This window comes from Chiloscyllium plagiosum, unplaced genomic scaffold (assembly GCF_037043375.1).
Source record: "Chiloscyllium plagiosum isolate Xiang-an unplaced genomic scaffold, Cpla_swu_hap1 HiC_scaffold_10, whole genome shotgun sequence".
Classification (NCBI taxonomy): domain Eukaryota; kingdom Metazoa; phylum Chordata; class Chondrichthyes; order Orectolobiformes; family Hemiscylliidae; genus Chiloscyllium; species Chiloscyllium plagiosum.
This window is the reverse complement of record NW_028270148.1, coordinates 37,165,977-37,189,262: the sequence shown is the minus strand read 5'-3', so window position 1 is coordinate 37,189,262 and position 23,286 is coordinate 37,165,977. Positions and strand designations below refer to the sequence as shown.

Genomic DNA, 23,286 nt, shown 5'->3' with positions numbered 1-23,286 from the left:
ATACAGTTTAATGTATGTTAGCAACTAGTTGCAGGTTACATTGTTGCTGATTCTGAAGAGGACCAGATATTAGGTTTTACTCCATTCACATCTAAAACTGTAGGCTTTATGGCATCATTACAGTGCATGGTGCGTATGGTATTCCTCAGGATTAACCTTGCCTGGACACATTTACAGTACAACAATCACTGCAAGATAAAGATTCTTGAATGTCCCATCTAAATGGAAGGTACAAGTATCTTCATCACATGGACTGTTGCAGTTCAAGAAGGACCTTTTGAAGAGGCAAATTAGATGGACAATAAACACTGGCCTTGTCAGCAGCCCCCACTTCCCAAGAGTGAATACTCAAACAAACAGATATGGTGAAAGACTTGTGTTATGGTGCAATGCTTCTGGAGCCTTGTCCAACACATACACATTCTCAGACGGGAACATCACATGCAAATAAGAGGGCCACTACATCCTGATCCAGGTGAATTAGACATCCTGAACCAGAAACTGAAATTGTTGGAGAAACTCAGCGGGTCTGGCAGCATCTGTGGGAAGAAGGCAGAATTAATGACTTGAAGTGTTAACTCGGCTTTCTGTCCGCGGATGCTGACAGACATGCTGAGTTTCTCCAGCAATTTCTATTTCTGCTTCCGATCTTCAGCAACCACACTTATTTGTTTTGTTTTAGTTTGAATTAGACATCTTGTTTCATCCCTCCTGTTCCTGGCCCAGTGGCACTGAGCTAAAGTGTAGAACCCATCACTGATATAAAAAGTTAACTCTCTGCAGATTCAGGACTGAGTATCAGAACAGCATCATATTGGACAAGACATTCACATATTGAGTGATGGGGGAATTCAAGAAGATGCATTGCATGGCTTCATGAACAATCCAAACATAAACATTGATGAGCAAATTAGAAAACCTCAAGTTCCAAAAATAAGCAGAATATTCTTTATTTAAAATACACCAAACATACACTGAACTAGTCACAGTTCTTGGTAATTGAGTTCTTTGTTAGCCACATACAGTTACTTTGGAGGAGTCTCTTTATGCTTAAACAGCAGTGCACGTGGTTCCAGCAGAAACCATCAGGGAAATGTGAGCTGTCTAAGTTTCAGCTGAAGGAGTGTGGTCAGTTCTCAGGTCAGCAACTGAAGGAGACACTGCTTCTGTCTATATTTACACAAAGTGTAGGTAACCAAAATCTTTCCTTATGGGGAGGAGAGAAAGAAAATAAAAGCACCTCTTTCTTTGACTGCTTTACTCACTAGACCATGGCAATGCCTAAAAATATTGGGGGTATTTTCCATTCTGAAAATGATGAACAATCCAATCTGCATTGTGGAATCAGGCTATTCGAGTCCACACCACCCCTCTGAACAGCCAAATAAAATAAAAGCCAAACCCCTAATCTATAACCCTACAATTCCCATAGCTAATTCACCTAGTCTGCACATTATGGGCAATTTATCACAGCCAATCCACTAACCTCCACATCATTCAAATGTGGGAGGAAACCCATGCATGCAGAACCGCAGAGAATGTGCAAATTCCACACAGACAGACAGTTGTGGAGGGTGGGATTGAACCCTGGTCCCTAGCACTGTGAGGCAGCACTGCTAATCACTGAGCTACCATGTCAATGATGCTAATGATTCCACAATAAAGTGGAAGAAATGGTGTGGGGAGAGGAGAGGAAGCTGAACAATAAATGGTTCGACAATTTGCTGATCTTACCCTGATCACATGGGGATGTTGGTGCTGATTTCGATCTGTCTTCTTCTGATGGTGCCGCTCCAGGGATCGATTGCTGTGGATCCTGACCTGTGTTCAACTGAAGAGAGAAGAAAGCCACTTAACAAACATTCTGCTTACACCATGCTCGAAAACTGCTCCAGCAGCACTCCACAGAGTGAAGACGCAGTTCGCTTACATTTGATAAAGTTGCTACAAAATAATTTTGAGATTGTTTCATTGTAAATGACATGTATATTCAATCTATTTCACTATATTCATCAAAAACCTGAAATGCAAAGCAGAGCAGGCTGACCAATGCTTTCATTTCCTCACAGAGTAAACCATATCTTCACTGTTGTTGTAACTTAATTTCTGGGTGTGTTAAAAGGTTCTAAAGAGCTTTGCATATGTTGCATAACTGCCTGAAATGGTCTTAGTTTTGTATCTTGAAATGAAGAACACTGTATATTTGCACAATTCGTTTGTATCCTAAATGAACGATAATTGAAAATAAATGAAATAGCTCTGACTGTGCAAATAATGAATGGCTTGCCTTGCTAGCAAATGCCTAAAGGCAAATCTCAGAGCAGGAGTTGTGAAAACTGATGAAGGGGTGCAGGCAAATGCTAATAGTCTGGGAAGCCTTTTGCTCCTCCTGGCTTCACAGGTGGAATTGCACAGAAGTGACATTCTGTTAGTGTCTGCCACCTATCCCACTTGTTGCAGAACAAGTTCTGTCAGGGTCAAAAGCAGGCATTAGCCACACGTTTATCGATGTAAGGAGCTTATCACTGAGAAGGCTGAAGCAAGACTGAACCCAACACAGGTCCTTGAAGTTAGGTCTTGGTTCATTCGCAAAATGCCTGCAAAACAAGAACAAGGTAATTCAAAGTTAAAAATCATACAACACCAGGTTATAGTCCAACCGGTTTATTTGGAAGCACTAGCTTTCAAGGTGCTGCCTCTTCATCATGTGGTTGTGGAACATGACCATACGACACAGAATTTATAGCAAAAGGATTACAGTGTCATTGAGTTGGAATGATATATGTAATTCTGGGACTTAGGTATTAAAGAACCTAAACCACCATAACCCATTCTAAAAGATGAAAGACTTAATCCAAATTTGCTTAAGAACTATAACCTGGTGAGGTGCGATTTTTAGCTAAAGTTGTTAAATATATCATTGGAAATCCATGACATGGTAACCTTTTTGCTATAAATTCTGTGTCGTATGGTCATGTTCGACAACCACCTTGTACAGCAGCGCTCGAAAGCAAGTGCTTCCAAATAAACCTGTTGCACTATAACCTGGTGTTGTGTGATTTTTATCTTTGTCCAGTGCAGTCCAACACCAGCTCCTCCAAATCAAGGAAATTCAAGCTCTACTCAAAGGGAATCCTATCTGCCAGCATTGTTTGGCATCAATGATCAAATTATGGAGATGGGGTTACTTGTAAAATTGCTTTGTGCCATTCAAGTCTTTCATAGGCCGGGAAAAATTACAGCATCCTGCCACTTTGAGGTCACAAGAGAAATGTACAAAGTATCTAATGATCAAGTAAATTTGTTATTTCTTCAGCTCCCAGTGGAGCTTACTGGTCTTCAGCTCATGCCAATGAACAATAAACTTTGACTACTGATGTTTTTGAAACTTTTCCTGTGTCTTAATGGAACTCTTACTAACTCTGGCAAGAATTGTCCAGAGGTTTTCCAGCAGCACATAGCAGATGCTCCTGCCCAGCCCAGTAATCTTGCCACACACTTCCCTTCACCTTGGATGGAACAAGCCAAAGCTGTGCTGAGGATCTTTTCATTCACTGTTTCTGTCCTGACCTTGTTTAGAGTTGCAAGTCCAGATTTTAACAGAATTAACTCAGGAAAGAATCTCTCCTGAATATTGACCTTGGCTGATAGGTGAAAAAAGAAATTTAGGTGGCAGGAGGCCATTGCAGGGCACCCAAGGGAAAGGCCTGTGGCAATCAGGTAGGAGGTAATGTATGGTTGTATGGGTAGTGGTGATGGTGGTGTTGGTGGCGGGGGAGGGAAGACACTTGAACTCTATGTCCATAGTGCATGCAAATAGTCACTTAGAATCCCTACAGTGTGGAAATATGCCCTTCAACTCGACACCGAACCTCTAAAGAGTACCCCACCCAAACCCAGTCCCCGTTACTCTGCACTTACCCCGATTGATGTACCTAACCTACACATCCCTGAACACTACGGGCAATTCAGCATGGCCAATTCACCTAATGTGCACATCTTTAGACTGTAGGAGGAAACCGGAACACCCGGAGGAAACATACGCAGATATGGAGACACAGATATGGAGAAAAACTCCACACAGACAGTCACCCAAGGCTGGAATCGAACCTGAGTCCCTGGCACAGTGAGTCAGCAGTGCTAACCACTGAGCCACCGTGCTGCCCCAGCACTGCTAACTACCAAGTCACCTTCTCACATTCATCAAGACTGCTCTGGTGTTTATGTTTCTATCCTACGATTTCTGCCCAATGCCAACCTTCCAGCTGATGTACAATGCCAGTCCCGCATTGGCGACGTAATGGCTGATTAGCTCTTAATAATGCAGAACCTGCTTGCAAACAGGCAACATGGAGATACCAAGGAAAATGAAGGTCTATCAAGGGGTCACTTAAATGAAAGAATCATTTACTCGATATCATGTTCAGGATAATAATGGTTGTTAAACTCAGAGACCACACACTGGGAGGGAGTACAAGGGAGGAAGGAGAAGAATTGGAGATCTGCCAGAAAAGCATGAAACATGATTTTATTTTGCGACATTTGCTTTGTTAATGCTTAAGGCATTGGATAAGTATGTTACTAGCTTCACTGTGAAATTGTACCAGACAAGAATGAGCTTCAGACACACAGTTAAGTTTATTGAATGTGAGATTGAAATTGCTCTGGTTGTCATTAAGTATGTATAAATCTCAATCTTGTTCTGCTAACAAATTTTCTTTGTAACATTCTTAAATCCGACCCTTGTTCCATTTCCATCCTTGATGAATGGTCACACAACAATCAACAGAAATACAAAAGAAGTTTTAAGAAATGACCATTAATATTAATTTATTTATCATATTAAGTTCTGCTGACAATATGAGATTTTGTTTCCATCTATTTCAGTGAAGGTAGATACAAAGACAATTGGCCGTCATTCAAAAGGTTATAAGATTGGCAGCAATGGAGCAAAACAAAACAGGACAAGGAGCAGAGCTGAATGGTTTAAGGGAGATCCGAAATACATTCTGTCTCAAGGCCATGGGAAAATAGCGATCATACAAAACAACAGGAAAAAAAAATCACTTAAAGCTGTGGTTTTTAACTCCATTAACTCCTTGTGTACTGGAGGAAGAAAATTTCTTCCATACCCACCATTCTTCTTTATTTGCAGTTTCGCCATTGGCACACGCCCAGTTTTAGTTCCAGTTCTCAGTCCAAGGTGTTGCTACCTCAGCAGGAGTGAAGGCTCATGAAAACTGGTGATCTGCACTGATGGTCCCTGCAGCAGCAATGCTTTGCTGCTTTTTCTGCCTTCCCACGTTGGCCTCTCTAGACTCGACTACAAGAATACAATTCTACATAATTTTTAAATCAAATGAAAGGAGGCTTCTTTATCCACAGTAGTTTGTCTTTTGTTCGAGTGCTGTAACTTCCAGTACCCAATAAGAAAGACTGATACACTCTCTGTCTCACGGTAAACTGCGAAACAATTTCTCAAGCCGATTTTTCAAACGATCAAGAGAGCAATATTCAATAGTTATGTCCTTCAGATTATTCTCCAGAAAATGAAGAAGTTCCATCCATGAGAGCTTCATTAATGGCAGGTGAAGGAAGATGAGTTTCAGAATGAAGGCATTACGAACAGTAACTAATGACTGGGAAAGAGTGCTGGGGTCCTTTATTTTGTAGTTGGGAAGAACGCTCCCCAAAGAGGACACAACTGTAGCTATTCACTCCAAAGCACAGCAGTACAGTACCTGCATGCCTCTTTTATGAATTTGGGATTCAAAGGCAAGTATTTCTCACTAGCAGAGAACTTAATTTGGAATTGGCACCTAATTATGGTGACTTTGCCTATTAAAGAGTATTCCTGGGATGCATATACTTGCAAAAGAACATAGAACATTACATAGTGTTAGATGCGTTAGTCAGAGGGAATTGAATCTGGGTGGGTTACTCTTCGGTGGGTCGGTGTGGACTTGTTGGGCCGAAGGGCCTGTTTCCATACTGTAGGGAATCTAATCTAATCCTGTCAACCTGGGTGGCAACTCTCAGGGATCTCTGTACATAGACACCAAGATCTCTCTGTTCATCCACACTACCAAGACCCTTTCCATTAACCCAGTACTCTGACAAGACACAGACTGACTGAGGGCAGAAGGCTAGATCATAATGGGAATGCATAAGGTAGCTGGCCAAGTGTGGAAGCCTGTATGGGAAAGGAAGGCAGGCTGAATGGGGAAGGGGAATGGTGGAAAGACCAGGATGTTCATCTGTAGGCAACCAATTCAACAGATGCTCCTGTTTTGCAGAAAATAAACATCTAGCTGGGTGCCCTCTGAATATAGTGTCAGGACCTTCAACCCTGTAAGTTCACAGAGGTTGGAGTGGGGTCTGGGCAATGATCTCCTGCCTGCTCTGCTCTGACAATAAGATTTGCCCCACTCCTCATGCACACATACAAAATGAGCTGCAAAATGTGTATTGCATGAGAAATGCTAACAGCTATGGAACTGTGTTTGCACACCAGCAAGATTCCAACCCAAGTGTGGAAAGGGGAAATGGCTCTCTCACACTGACGAATGGTTCAATAAGAGAAGTCAGGAAAAGATGTGCAACCACCATCCCCAGCCTCCCCCTCCCACCAAACCATATTGCCTCTGGCTGCACCTCAACCAAGTAGGGTAGTGCCACCCCAGAGGAAATCAGGTAGAATAGCAGAGATCAGGGATCAAATTGGAAGATTTTTTTAGATATTTGTGATATCTACTTTATAACTGTTTTTGATGTTTTGAGGAACTTGATCTCAGTCATACAAAGTATTGTAATGTGACAGTGCATTATTCCTCATTCAGTCACACATTCAAGGTGCATATTTTTCATTTATAATATTCTACCTTTTTCTTCCGTTGTCCACTGTTGGTGATCTTATCTGGAGTAACACCGAGATCTGCCAGCACTTTAGCTATCCCTCGAGCATCAACTCCGCAGTTTGGTGCCACATTGGTTTCACAACGTCTGTGGACATTCATCTTGCACACTACATAAGGGGTGGAAACATTTCATTAATAAATGTGGGATTTGTCTGGCTTTGGAGCAACAATTTTGTTTTAAACTAAAAGCAAAAATGAAAGCTGGAACAGAATTGGTACTTTGAAGATGACACCCATCATTTTGATAGAGACAATTCAATATTTATTCAGCAAATGAACAGAAGTGAAATGGTTATCAGTGACCTTCCCCAAGAAAGAAGGAGCCAAGTAAATAGCATAAATGACTAAATCCCACCAGTATCCACATCCAGAAGATCATCAGCGTCATTTTCGCCACCTCCAGCAAGTTGCCACCACCAGACACATATTCCCCTCTCCTCCCTTGTTCAACTTTCACAGGGACCCATTCCCTCTGGGACACCCTGGTCCACTCTTCCTTCAATCCCAACACCCCCCACAATGCCATGGCACCTTCCTCAGTATCCAAGGGTCAAATATACTTTCCAGGTGAAGCAACACCTTACCTGCATTTCTCACAATCTAGTCTGCTGCATTCACTGCTCACAATATGGTCTCCTCTACATTGGAGAAACAAAGCATAGACTGGGTGACCACTTCACAGAACACCTACATTCTGCCTGTTTTATGTAGTTCCATGGCCAACATCTCTGTCTCAGCCTTGCTGCAGTGCTGCAATGAAGCTCAGCAAAAGCTGGAAGAACAACACCTCACTTTCTGTTTGGGTACCCTGCAGCTCCCCAGACTCAATATTAAGTTCAATAACTTTAGGGCTTTAAACTCTCCCATGTCCTAGCTCTCACCCCACACACAAGGCCTTGTTATCACATAGTCTGCTATTACGTACTACACGTTATCTCAGGAATGTGACTTAGAGTCAGAGAGTCATAGAGATGTACAGCATGGAAACTGATCCTTTGGTCCAACCTGTCCATGCCAACCAGATATCCCAACCCAATCTAGTCCCACCTGCTAACACCCGGCCCATATCCCTCCAAACCTTTCCCATTCATAAACCCATCCACCCTGTTTATATCTTTCCCCTCTCACCTGAAACCTATGCCTTCTAGTTCTGGACTCCCCGATCCCAGGGAAAAGACTTTGCCTATTTACCCTATCCATGCCCCTCATAATTTTGTAAACCTCTATAAGGTCACCCCTCAGCCTCCGACGGTCCAGGGAAAACAGCATCAGCCTGTTCAGCCTCTCCCTGTAGCTCAGATCCTCCAACCCTGGCAACATCCTTGTAAATCTTTTATGAACCCTTTCAAATTTCACAACATCTTTCCGATAGGAAGGAGATCAGAATTGCATGCAATATTCCAACAGTGGCCTAACCAATGTCCTGTACAGCCACAACATGACCTCCCAACTCCTGTACTCAATAATCTGACCAATAAAAGAAAGCATACTAAACGCCTTCTGCACTATTCTACCTACCTGCAACTTCACTTTCAAGGAGCTATGAACCTGCACTCCAAGGTCTCTTTGTTCAGCAACACTCCCTAGGACCTTACCATTAAGTATATACACCCTGTTATGATTTGCTTTCTCAAAATGCAGCACCTTGCATTTATCTGAATCGCACTTCTCTGCCCATTGGTCCATCTGGTCGAGATTCTGTTGTAATCTGAGGTAACCCTCTTCCCTGTCCACTACACCTCCAATTTTGGTGTCATCTGCAAACTTAGTAACTGTACCTCTTATGCTCACATCCAAGTCGTTTATGTAAATGACAAAAAGTAGAGGACCCAGCACCAATCCTTGTGGCACTCCACTGGTCACAGACCTCCAGTCTGAAAAACAACCCTCCACCACCACCCTTTTCTACCTTTGAGCCAGTTTTGTATCCAAATGGCTAGTTCTCCCTGTATTCCGTGAGATCTAACATTCCTAATCAGTCTCCCTTGTCGAACGCCTTAATGAAGTCCATATAGATCACATCTACCACTCTGCCCTCATCAATCCTCTTTGTTACTTTCTCCAAAAACTCAATCAAGATTGTGAGACATGATTTCCCACGCACAAAGCCATGTTGACTATCCCTAATCAGTCCTTGCCTTTCCAAATACATGTACATCCTCGAAAGAAGTTCTGGGATTTACATATTAATGAATCGAAACCTGCAACACAGTTTAAAATATGAAAAACTTAACATCAATCTAGGCTTGTTCAATATATTGCATCAGTTGTATGACATTATTATCTTTTGCTATAAATTCTGTGTCCTATAATCCTTCTCCACTAGCTACCTGATGAAAGAAGTATATTTGTACTTCCAAATAAACCTGTTGGATTATAACCGGTGGGGGTGGGGGGGGTGTTTGTCCACCCAGTCCAACACCGGCTCCTCCACATCATTAAATGCTACCCATTGTTTGTCACTAACAGTCTCCATTTACAGCTATTCACCCTCCTAGCCATATTGCTATTGACTAATTTGTCTGTCCAACCTTTCTCTCTCTTTGGGCTCTATCCTCACCTAATATTTACTCCTGACTCCCTTCTCCCACTCTACCTTCTGCATAAAAACTGACATTTCTCTAGCTACCATCAGTTCTGAGGAAGGGTCACTGGATCAGAAACATTAACTCTGATTTCTTTTTACTGATGCGGTCAGATCTACTGAGCTATCCGCCCAATTTCTGTTTTTGTTTCTGATTTACAGCATCCACAGTTCTTTCGGTTTTCATTTAGTATGAATTACATCACTCATTATTGGCTTCTTTGACATTTCATACATAGTTCACATCATCACAGGTTTCATGGCAAGTGAGTCACACATAGTTAAATAATATTACACTCTGAGCCCAATTCATCAGAAATATATGATGAGGAATGGCAATAAGAAAATGGTTTCAATATCCAAAATAAATCAATCTATTGCAAAATAGACATCCTAAAAATTTGTTGTAATTAATGTGAAGATCTTGAAACCATCACTTGTTAGGTTTACGTTGGGAATGATATTTGAAGTTGCCAACGCAGGGAGTTTCTGATCTCTTCTTTCCCTTCTCATGGGTAGATCAGACTCAGAGATGACAAACTACTCTTACTTTCTGAACAGTACTGAATCTCAAACTGAAAAATCTGTCCACATTTAACTGAAAACTGACAGTGAGGGTGGTTGAGGGAATAAATGGATTTTACTGAAACTGGTTAAATTGATTCCCAGGATTACAAAAGAAATACTACAGAGTCGGTTCAAACAAAGCCCAGTTCAAACTCTTCTGTTTCATAACAGTAACTGCAAATAATATTTTAATAACCATTAGCCTTTTCTGACTTTGATTAAAAGGTATGAATTGATCAGTGGTCAGTGTGGACTTCTTTGTCAATGTTAGTTTGTGAAGCAGAGTGTTAGAAGTGGGAAGATTCTCTTTGTTTATTATTTGTACAGAATCAGAGAAATGTTGGGAATGTGGAGGAAAAACATGGTTCAGTACAAAAGTGAATGATGAAAATCTTTTCTCAGAAGGTTTATTAAAAGGTTTGAAGGTTGTGTCAACTTTTAGAAAGTCAGAGGACAGTGTCCATTATTACGCGGGTGGTGCATCTATTCTTGTACTTTGAGCCTCCTTTACAAAGCTGCATATCTTTTCTGAGCATCACTGGCCAGCTTGCTGATGTTTAGTATTTCGATCTAGGGACATTGCACCCCTTTCCACAGAGGATTCTCCAAAGCTGAGACCCCAAGTGTCTTCTCTTACTGTCGAGGGGATTACAAGTACTATTTGCTCAGCAGTCCCTGGGGTTGGAAGGGCCACTAATGGAAATGAAATACATGGGGACAATTTCCTGGGTGCCACCATCCTACTGACATTCGGATGATGTGATGAATTGCTGGCTTGCAGCTTCCAGAAGAGGAAGTACAACTTCAATGACAATTCATCCTGCACTGCTCATGTTCCTTTATCAATTAGTCATAGCAGTTCATCATTGAGCGGCAGTTAATTGTTAATGTGCGTATTTAAACATTTTGTGACTGCGTTAATGCAATTCTCAGATCACCATGGATTCAAGCCCAACTGTGTGATTGAGTAAATAGTGTCTCAGATGATAGCACCGTCCACTATGGTGTACAGATAAGGGGCCATTATTGCTTGGCTAATATCTTAAACTGAGACCCTGGGGTGAAGCTTATATTTGTCATTGGCTAAGAGCCAACTGCATCCAATTTTTTTCAAGAATTTATTGTGAGGCTGAGTAAGATATCTCACTGTATCTTACCAAAATTTGTCTCATTAACTACCTACTGTGTCCCTCTTGTCCAACTCTAGCACCATGTTACAAGCGTCATTCCCAGGCAATGTGCCACTGCTGAGATATCCCAGTATTGACCAGCATTTCTGACACTGGCACCAACTTTTAAAGGCCATCATTAACCCAGACAAGCAGCATCCATTCAAAGATGCCATGAACAGAGTTCCTGACATTTGTCTCAGAGTTGCAAACAAGTGAACTATTTTTCAGGCAGGGACCTGGAGGTCCTATTGGATCGGGTGATGCAGTTACTGGATGTCTCCTTCCCCCAGGACCAAGGATGGAGGCCACTACACAAGATCATGCCAGCCTGGTCCAAGGCTGCCAACTAGCTCAATGTAATCCCAGACACCTGGAGGAATGCCCAGCATTGTCAGAAAGAAATCAATGTCATTCTCCAATTCATCAAAGTTAGTGCCCCCTCACACTCACTCTGTCTGTACTATTCACCCACTTCCCACTGAGGTTTGTGTTTGACCACTCACTAATTCCTGCAAGATCTTCTCCACTCCCTCTCACCCACCCTAACCTCCTACTCGCTTGCTTGGAGCACCTCCCCAACTGTAGCAACTATAATAGCTGTGCCCACCCACTTTCATCTCCTTTAATACCTGACTCTGTCTCTCTCTCTCTTTCATTCGAGAAGGAAACCAGCCCAGGATAGGACAGAAACAATCAGGACGAGTGGTGGGTTGTGCAACATTTGGCTCCTCAGTACTTATAAGTAGAGCAACCTGACCCTAAATGCCCTGAGTGTCCAAGCTCCTTTATTGACATCAGAGGCTGCCTTTGACTTACTGTGCAAGGGCCCCCCCTGTCTGAAGGGTACCATCACTGGCTTGATTATGGTCTGCAGACAACCATAACAAGCTTCCTGGCTTTGTGACTGTGCTAAACGCCAAGACAAAACAGAAATACTGAGAGCCTGGTATGTCTGGTGCAAGGGTCAAAGTGTAAAAAGGAACAAGGCAGAAATGCTGTGACCATCCATTTAGGCTCAGAGTGAGAAAGAGCTCTATGACAGCAGGCAAATAGGCCAGACAAGCAGCCTAGTCCAGTTCATGAGCTGGGTGTCCCTGAGTGCTCAGTGTCCTTCTCATAATAGTTACAGGTCCAGCCTGAGGTGCAGTCGTCAAGTGCAGAAGCATATTCTAACTGAATCGGAAATGTGTCGATCTCTTAGAGGCTGCCACATTTTCGAATGTCAATGCCCATGGAGTGAAAATTGTAAGGTGTGGCCAGAAATCTAACTTGTTCTCAGGGTGAGAATCCCTTAAACAAACAATCAACACAGATTGCACTTTGCCAAAAAAACTTAAGGTTCAGGCCATAGTGCCTGTACATCACAGCACATAAACTCAGAACTTGGAAACCAACTGATCCAGAAAATATCGTCATTTCCTTGCACTTGGCAGCAGTCACTGAGTTTCTTCTTATGAATGCTGGGGAATGAAACACCATCCAATGTAGGCACCTGGCATCAGCAACAAGCACTCCACAGTCAGCTGCAACATGGCCAAGGAACATATGTAGCTTTCCTCTGTTCCAATAACATTACTTAGCTTCATCCTTAGAAGATGACACCTACCCATTAAGTGAGGTTGTTCTTGCCCAGTTCCTGTACAAAACCTGTCATTGTCATACTGTCAATTTTGGCCAAATGTAGTGATGCAGGGCCACACGCACCACAGTTGATTGCAAAAAACCCAACTTCATTCAAGATAGATCCTTAAGGCCAGCAAGAAACTTTAGTCCAATCAACTTGGGTTGTGAAAGCTAACATTCATGCATGACATCATCTAATTCCATGGGCAAAGATGCTCTTTGTTGTAACTATGATGTAATTAAATAACTATTGTTTCACCCTGATAGAATTATTTAAGAAAAGCGTCATCATCTTTCAGAAAGGAGTTTGAGATATTAAGGAGACGCAAAGCTACAAAGTCATCATAAGTTAAAAATTAATTAGTGCAAAGACTAATCAAAACTTTGCCTTTGATTTCTTGAATTTCCCATGGACTGTAAAAGATTTGGCTGTCAGTGATTTGGCAAGAAACATAAATAAATGAAACACTCAGCAACCCCACTAAACCTAATAATGCTACTTCAACTAGTCTTATCCATAAGGACATTTGACAGCACAAATGCTGAAACTCTAATCTCAGCAATTTACATGTACAAGCCCACATCAGTGCAGAAAAAGCACTTTCATATCTTTCCAGCTAAAATGAAAAGTTAAGCTCCTGCCCATTCAACAATAAAAATCACTAAGTTATAGTAATTTTAATTGACTTTTTTGACAAAATCAATGTTCATATTTGTCAGAAAATGTACAATGTTGCATTTCGCTGGTCCATAGGAAATAGTTTCCATGCAAGCCCAGATTGTCTCCATTATCAAGATGTCTGGGCTCTAAGAATATGAAACCTGGGAAGTCACACTACTGACTGTTTGAGGATGAGAGGAACCAGCCAGGATCGTGACACTGGACAATCTCAGAGTGATAGCTCCTATTGCCAAAGTCCTTTTAGGATGTGTTGAATTCTGCCCAATGGTGATATGTCAGACCATCTTAGCAGGCAGGCTATTAAAAATTAATCCTTATTAAACAATAAATCTAGATATTAGCTCATCATCTAACATATAAAATGAGTGATTGTTCTGAAGAACATTCACAAGATTTAGATTCTTCTTCGAATTAAAGTGCTCCTGAGACAGAATTACACACATGTCACTTATTCGAAGGGGCTCCAGCTATAGCATAAGAATAATCTTTAAGGACTGACTAGTTTAAAGATTTGTCATTCCACAATGGGAATTCACAACTTCTAACAAACCATCACAGTCATGCAGCTTTGAAACCCACCATGTCCATCCTGACCAACAAACACCAAACTACACTAATCCCAATTACCTGCATTTGGTCAATAGCTGATTATGCTTTGGCATTTTAAATGCTCACCCAGATGCTTCTTAAATGTTGTGAGAGAATCTGCCTCCACCATCCTCTGAGGCAACATGTTCCATACTTCTACCACCCTCTGGGTGAAAAAAACGCCTCTAAACCACTTGCTCCTCACCTTAAACTTATACTCTTTGGACTTAGGTTTAAACATTGAGCAGATGATTCTGTGAGGACTTTACTTTTCCTATCAGAATTTCTGAACTAAGACGCTGTCAGTGGAAGATTTCTTTCAGCTGTAAGTGCTGAGTTTGTGGAATATTTGACCCATTTTCTGTGTTCTGTTCTTACCTTTTCTCCCTCTTTTAATGCAAATGACAAGATCCCCTTGTGTCTTTACCTTCCATCTCACTAGCTTTGGAATTGTAGGTCACTTCCAAGCACCATAAATGTTATCTCAAGCCAATACATCTCTCCCTCCATTTTCTTCTTTCTGCTGGAAATCTAGCTCTAGGATACAATTTCACCAACCTGACTACCAGCTGCCATTACTGGCCCCTTTCCGTGCGGCAGAAGAAAGTAACTGGTCATCATTCTCTCAAATTTTTGTCTAAAGCCTCAACTTTTCTTTCGAATTGAAACATTAGCTTTTCTTAATATGAACTCTTTTCAATCTTATACTGTCATGGTCTGCCATAACCCAGTTTCTTCTCATTGTGGAGATTACATGCAGATTGGATGATAAGTAAGATCAGATGAAAAACTGTGGATGCTGGAAAACTGAAACAAAAACAGAAAGTACAGGAAAAACACAGCAGGTCTGGCAGCATCCAGTGACAGAAAAACAGAGTTAACATTGAGTCCAGTTTGATGAAACAGATGATAACCACTTTGCTGAATACCTCTATTCTAGTTGCAAACTCCTTTCCATTTCCACTTTAGAGATCCCACATTCATAATTTTCCTTTTGTTTTATCTTTCTAAGTGATTTTCAGAATTTTTAAATGCCTTCGCATTGTTTGTCGAGGTAATCCTCATATAGAATCCATACAGTATGGAAGAATGCCATTTGGCCCATCAAGTCCATACCGACCCTCTGAAATGTATCCCAACCAGATACACCCCCCTACCCTTTCCCTGGAACCCTGCATTTTCCATGGCTAATCCACCTACCCTGCACATCCCTGGACACTATGGGCAATTTCGCATGGTAAAAGTGAGGACTGCTGATGCTGAAGATTAGAGTCGAGAGTGTGGTGCTGGAGGGATTAGAGTCGAGAGTGTTGTGCTGGAAAAGCACAGCAGGTCAGGCAGCATCTGCGACAGGAAAATCAATATTTCAGGCAAAAGCCCTTCATCAGGAATCCACCTAACATGTACATCTTTGGACTGTTGGAGGAATATGCAGCAAATGCTTGCAGACATAGGGAGAATATGCAAACTCCACATAGACAATCGCCTGAAGCTAGAATTGAACCCGGATCCCTACACTGTGAGGCAGCAGTCCTTGCCACTGAGCCATCATGCCACCCTTTGATATATCACATAGCAATTTTCAACCATTGTTATTGTTCTGGAAATTTTTTTTGGACATTATAATTCTTCCTCCACCATTTCTTTCTAAGATCCATTCATCTTCTACTTTTTAACTTTGATGAAGGATCTACACATTGAAAAATGAAATTGTCTTTTCTCTATACTGATGGTGATAGACCTATTAATACTGTCAGTAAAAAATACAAAATATTTTTCCAAACCTGTACAGATTGACAAACGATTTGTGTGATTCCTTTAAGTATCTGGGAGGAGTCTGTGCAATATCTTTATATGAGTTTATCAATCAAAAGAACTTTGACTGGTCTTCAATTTTACTCCAATATATTAGATCAACTTCATTTTCAGATAAATTGGTACAATGACCAGAAAGAAGTTTATTTCCAAGTAATCTTAATTTTGATTTTAGACACTTGCGGGCAACTAGACTAAATTATATGGTGGTTTCCCAATAGATAATGCAATCCACCACTGTTTTGTATTTTGGAAATTCAAATTTTCAGAAATGAAACCATATCTATGAGTGTGTTCTTCAGGAAACTGTGGAAGAACTGAAACTATTCAGTACAGATGTACAAGCTCTCTCTAGTACATGGCTTCAGGCAGTAACTGCACTAACATATAAGGAGACCTCCCAAAGTACACCGCAAAATGTCTACAGGTCCTTGCATAAGCAACTGAGTATTGTCCAATAACTGCCTAAAAGTCTCAAAAGTTAGTTTGGAAATCTGCAGACTTTGTGTGTGAGCATGATTTCAATATACCAATTGTTACAAAGCCCATGATGTGGAACATAGTTTTCTCTATCTGCAAGGTCAATGTTTATATTCCTAATTTTACTGGACTCGGAAATCCGATACATGTTCCACACAAGAGATAAAACTAATTTATGTTCCCTTGTTTTAGAAATTTGACTATAAAACTTGAAGTTAATTTACTGTTATGAATACTTTATAAAGCCAAATAATTGTAAAGAACGAGCATTAATTTTTAACTTTGGGAAATCTTGTATCATTTTCAGTGGAAGCAAAGTATGACATGGAACAAATAAGACCATTCGAATGAGGTTTAAGAAGAATTTTAAATGATGAAAAGGCATGGACCATCAACCTCTTGTTAGCAGACAGGACTAAAGTCAAATTAGCTTTTGTTCAGATTACAAAAAAACATTCGAACTAAGTTAGAAGTGATGAAAGTAGAACTAACACCAAAGCCAGATTGAATTTCTCTCAGGATGTTTAAAGAAATAACACTGATAACCTATTGGATATTCTCAGTTTTCCTAAATCATACAAAATACAGAAAGAAGTTTAATTCTCTCCTCCTTATGAAATGGGGTAATTGCAGAGCTAAATTGAAGTATTTACATGGACTCACTCTGAACAATCTAGCTCGGATCTGAATCAAATGAGTGCTTCCTTAATTTTGGCAAATGATGGTTCAATGTCACACAGAGAACCCCAATGTAATTTAGAAAGTGTGCATTCCCCTCAGGGGAAAGAGATTCTAACATAATAATGTCAAAATGAATTTGACAAATTGGGGTGCAGGAACAATTCTTCTGCCTGAACAACAGTAGAGAAGGCAACCAACACCTTTCCACCCCCCCCCCCCCAAGGCTCCCAGCCTCATTCCTGATAAAGGGCTCTGGCCCAAAACATTAGCTGTGTTTTTCCAGGAACACACTCTCAACCAACATCTCTGGCTCCTTTCTCTCACTGCGATGAACTCACTTTCCCTGAATATATGGTTTGGTGCCCAATATACTGTTAGCCAGAGTGCATGAGTTGTACTGGGCTGTCCATTGAGGAAGTACAGCTCACTGAATGACAGGTTGACTGCATGGACACAGGACTCAAAATTGAGAAGATCTCACTTTTATGGTTGGCTGTACTCTATGCTACTTTCTCCCCACCCCCACCCTCCTCTAGCTTATCTCTCCACCCTTCAGGCTCTCTGCCTTTATTCCTGATGAAGGGCTTTTGCCCGAAACATCGATTTTACTGCTCCTCGGATGCTGCCTGAACTGCTCTTCCAGCACCACTAATCCGGAATCTGGTTTCCAGCATCTGAAGTCATTGTTTTTACCTAGTTGATTTTAACCCTACAGCGAATCCTCTTGCAAGGATGCCTGCCTTGAAGAAGATTTCCTCCTCTCTCTACAAGAATCTCAGGGAGTCCCTCTCCCACTGCAACTCCCAGGTCATTTCCACCCTCTCCCCCCGACCTATCACCTTCATCCCCTCCCCACTCACCTATTGTACTCTATGCTACTTTCTCCCCACCCCACTCTCCTCTAGCTTATCTCTCCATGCTTCAGGCTCTCTGCCTTTATTCCTGATGAAGGGCTTTTGCCTGAAACGTCGATTTTACTGCTCCTTGGATGCTGCCTGAACTGCTGTGCTCTTCCAGCACCACTAATCCAGAATCTGGTTTCCAGCATCTGCAGTCATTGTTTTTACCCTGCTTAAGACTTAACATCATTTGTCTAATATCTCAGGTTTATACTGAGTGAAAACCCAGAAACCTAGAGGCTTTGAACCTGAATTGATTCAAGTGCTTAAAAGGAATGTACACAACAAAACAAGCTAGAGAACACAAACTGCCAGGTGCTACCCTGCTGCTCCAAATGAGGCAAAGCTAAAGAACTTCCACTCACTGTGACCTGGTGACACCGACTTTGCTGTCAATGTTAGGGTCTGCTCATTTAAAGAATCATGCAAATTTAGTGGGCACTTCGTCAGATGCTGAGAAAGGGAAGGATCATCTAGAAAAAACAAAGAGGGCCAACTGAGGTCGGGGACAGGTAGCCAATCACAAATGTATTTTCTGGAGGAACAGAAGTCTCCTTTGAGGAAGAAGATTAATGACCTGACCCGAGTAACTGAGCTAAGTTACCTGATCTGATTCCCTGCCTTTCAGTCTCTTTACGCCTAGTTCTCAATGATTACTGCTCGAATCATATCAGAACTGCGGAGACCCTGTCCATTACTTAAAAGATACTGGCCTTCAGAATGTGCCATGTACCTGTTTAAGCAGTCTTCCCTCATATATACTGTACCTTTTACTTTTCTGTTACAACATTGCTGTCAAACCATTCTAACAAAAACCTGTGCTCATCCTTAACAGCTATTGACATGCCTTCTCTTATCTTTGCTTCTCGAGAAGGTGATGGTTTATATCGTCCTAGAAGCTCTGGCCTCATTGGTAGTCTCCATGAAACTAGCTCTCTAACCACTCATGGGTTTACAGCAGTGTCTGAAGGGGACAGGGCTCATTACATCTAACAGGCAGCAAGATAACCAACTACCTGTCCATCCCTGTACCCACAATGATGCCAGCGATGAGGTTGGTGTCAGGCAGCCAGTGGGTCGATTAAGGTCCTCAGGAGCAAAATCAATTCCAACTCAAAGGCTTCATCCAAAAGGGTTTACCTGAACTAGGTAGAGTCCCATGCCAAGTGACAGATTTCTCTGCATAGGCTGACGGTCGATGTGGGGGTCACTCCTTCGAGGGTCCCGGGGTCCATTGAGTGTACTTTCCCCATGTTCCCCTCCCTATAAGGATTTCAAACCTAGCCCCACACCCCCTCTCTCCGAAGGACACCCTCAGTGGAGCTTGCCACTTTGACAGGCGAAAGTGAGGACTGCAGATGCTGGAGATCAGAGTCAAGATTAGAGTGGTGCTGGAAAAGCACAGCAGGTCAGGCAGCATCCGAGGAGCAGGAAAATCAACGTTTTGGGCAAAAGCGCTTCATCAGGCTTTTGCCTGAACGTCGGTTTTCCTGCTCCTTGGATGCTACCTGACCTGCAGTGCTTTTCCAGCACCACTCTAATCTTGACTCTTGTCACTTTGACACCCAGTGAAATCTCTGAATCCTGATTGGTAGCTTTATACATATCTGAATAGATGACAGCTTGTTGAGGTGAAGCCTCCTAACCCCTAGGGGGAAGGGAGGGTCTGAGGGACAGCAGATTCCCTGCCTTAAGGCTACTTTAAATAGCTAGAGAGAAGCTGATGCTCCTCACAGCAGGCTCACCCACTCTCTTTTTAACTGGGGAAGCGGGGGTGACCAGAGCTGCAGACTGGAAACAGGTCCCAGCACCACTCCTCATGACACTCCATTACTCACTTCCTGCCAAGGTGAAAATGCTCTGTTTATATTCACTCTATTTCCTGCCTGTTGGTCAATTCTCTAATCTTGCTAACACCAGGAGTGCTTCCATTGCCTATTAACCTCTTGAACAGATGACTTTGTAAAGAAAAGTAAGGATGCTTCAAAGAGACAGCACCTGGAGTACTGCATTCAGCTCTGGCCACCATTCCTCAGGAAGATTGGCTTTAGTGTGGGTACATTGCAGACGCACTGGAATGATATCAGTTTGAGAGCGGACTGGATTGACTTGTTTTGAGCTTGAAAAGCTGAAGACTGATCAAAATGCTCAAGGTGATGAAGGGAATTGAAAGAATTGCTACAAATGTGCAATCTCCTCCAGTGGGATAATCCAGAACAAGAGTCAATACTCTTAAAATCAGAGTTAAATCATATAGAAGCATTTTGTATACACCAGAGTATTTGAAATCAAAAAGAGAGTTCTTTTAGGACAATTTAAAATTTCAAGACCGATGGGCCGAGGAGTAGCAGATTGAATCTAATGTAGATAAGTGTGAGGTGTCGCATTTTGCTAAGGTAAATCATGGCAGGACTTATACACTTAATGATAGGGCCGTGGGGAGTTTTGTCAAGCAAAGAGACCTTGCAGTGCAGGTTCGGAGTCACAGGTAGACACAGTAGTGAAGAAGGCATTTGGTGCACTTGTCCTTGTTGATCAGTGCATTGAGTATAGGAGTTGGGAGGTCATGTTGCGGCTATGCAGCACATTGGTTAGGCCACATTCAATTCTGAGCTCCCTGCCAAAGGAAAAATGCTGTTAAGCTTGAAAGTGTGTCGAAAAGATTTACAAGAATGTTGCCACGGTTGGAGGATTTGAGCTTTGGGAGTGGCAGAATAGGCTGGGCCTGTTTTCCCTGGAGCGTTGGAGGCTGATGGGTGACCTTACAGAGGTTTATAAAATCATGAAGGGCATGGATTGGGTGAATAGCCAAAGTCTTTTCCCAGGGGTGGGCAAGTCCAAAACTAAAGGGCATAGGTTCAAGATGGGAGAATAAAGATTTAAAAGGGACCTAAGGGGCAATTTTTTCACGCAGAGGATGGTGTGTGTACAGAATGAGCTGTCAGAGGAAGTGGTGGAGGCTGATCCAAATACAGTATTTAAAAGGCATCTGGATGGGTATATGAATAGGAAGGGTCTGGAGGTATATGGGCCAAATGCTGGCAAATGGAACTAAATTTATTCAGGATATATGGTCGACATGGATGAGTTGGACCGAAGGATCTGTTTCCATGCCGTACATCTGTGTGACTGAAATTGATAGATTTGTTTTTGTTAGTTAAAGGCATTGATCGGGATGAAGAAAAGTTAGATACATCAAAATGAGCTCCCACTCAGCTGTGATCTGACAAAATGATGGGACAGAATAGATGGACTGAATGGCATACAGCTGTTCCTATTTTCCAAAAAGCTATAGAGGAACTTTCAGGAAGGTATTCTCATTTCCATTTTCTCCAAACAATCCAAGGCAAAATGCCCTAATGAGAAGGAAGACAGGATAGAAAGAGTGAATTTACCTTCATCTCTGCTCAAGCAACCATATCCTCAGCACTCCTTAATCCACCCCTCCTCACTCACTCTGTCACTCACCAACCTAGATAAATCCACCCAGGGGACTGTTGATAGTTCTAAGGAAGGTTTTTCTCTTTGGTAACAGAACACAGAAGGAAGCTTGAAGATTCAAGAGGTGAAAATGGGGTCTCACAATGTGGAGCAGATGCTCCACAGAAGTCAGCTTCCAGCTCGTGAGCCTCTGGACTCAGATCTTTGGGGTCCTGTTGCAAAAAGAAGGATGCTGAATACATATAACACTCACATAGAGGCACTGAGGACCATTTTAAAAGACCTCACTCAAATGGCATATGACTAAGTAAGTATAATGTGACATTCACTCCAGTTGCATTTTTGTCCCTTCTTTCTGCTTGGCTTTGTTCTGCCCAAAATCCTCAAAAGGCCATGTTGCAGTGTAACACATAGCAGAGTCTCTTATTTGCCTCAATAGTGCTCCAGTCTATTTTTAATCAAGTTGTTCAGCAATATCAGAATGCAGTAATCACTTCACTTTCATAATTGTTGCTACTTTCCATATACTCTGCTTCTGCCATCTCATTTTCTATTGTTATCCCTCATCAGTTAATGTGTTTTGTATTATTGTTTGTACTATCTTACAAATGTAATGGCAGATCTTCATTTAGTTTAACAGTTTTATTTTTGATGATCATTCCACTTCCATTCTATGTCTGTCTTTACCCGATATTTTAACAAGCTGTAAATTCAATATCATTGTTCATTAGTTAAAAAAAGATTAAGCGTCTCCTGTGACACACTTACTTTCTCCTCTTTCTTCTTCACTGCCTGCCTGTCATTTATATGCTCAGCTATAAACACCAGCTCAATGTAACAAGTCTCTTTTACATTCATGACCTTGAAAATTACTGGTTGAAAAATCTGCACACATTTGATTGGGCTTCATGTGACTGCCATCTGCTGAGAGATTTTGGCACAGTCCCATTCTTATTCAAGCTGATAGATAAATTGCAGGCCTCTTGTGGCATAAGAGGCAGAATCATGTGTTCATAATGGGTTTGGTAGTTTTAGGGCCACTTAATTAGGTGCTAGCGTGGCAGTGGGGACCTTATCATCTTCCCATTGTCACTCTGATAAAGTCTGTGGTGGAAGGCCTGTAGACCACCTTCCAGTCTCACCGTCAATAGAGGCCTTTGAGTGAGCAACTAGTTCCCAGCTAATGGTCTCATTGCTCCAGTGCTGTTATTAGCCAAATGGCAAGCAAGGGCTTACTATTTACTTAGTTACAGAGTAAATGTTGGTTTATTAAATTGATACTTTGAATGAGCAGATTGTCTAGTGAGGGAAGTTTAGACAGGCTGGGTTTGTTTCCACTAAGCTGTGCAGGAAGATGAGGGGAGAGCTGACAGAATTGTGTATGATCCTGAATGTTAATTGTGAACACAGAAAGATGTCCCTCCTTTGGGTCACTGCTGAACCACAGGGCACTGTTTTAGAATTAGGTGTTGCCCTTTTAGGACAGAAACTAGGAGAATTGTTTTTCTGAGGATTGTGTGAACTCTCAGCCTCTAGCTGGTGGAGGTTGTGGCACTGAATATCATGGAGAGCACACCAAGCAAGGTGGAGCCGCTTGCAGGTCACAGGAGCTGCCCCTCTGACTCTATTGCCAAACCCCATCCCCCTTATCCCCTGTCCGCTGACACATGTCCCACCACCCTGGGTCTGGGATCCTGGGATAATCCCAGGCCTAAAGTAGTACCTGCAGCTGGCCAGCAGCTCGGGGGATATGGGATTTTTTCTGAAGAGACCTTGTTCCCAGTGAAAGGCCAGCCACCTGCATGTCAAGTACCAAGGCAGAACAAGAAAGGCGAGG

General features: G+C 42.0%; 1 protein-coding gene across 2 annotated transcripts in view; it reads right to left on the bottom strand.

Moving 5' to 3' along the window:
• LOC122552746 (protein kinase C epsilon type) overlaps positions 1 to 23,286 on the bottom strand; it is a 598,788-nt gene that overhangs the window by 197,455 nt on the left and 378,047 nt on the right. For both annotated transcript variants that reach the window (XM_043695660.2, XM_043695661.2), the window contains 2 exons: positions 6,882 to 7,024; positions 1,735 to 1,831 (listed from right to left, as the gene is read on the bottom strand). In XM_043695660.2, coding sequence (XP_043551595.1) covers positions 1,735 to 1,831; positions 6,882 to 7,024 — 240 coding nt within the window. The remainder of the gene's footprint in view (positions 1 to 1,734; positions 1,832 to 6,881; positions 7,025 to 23,286) is intronic.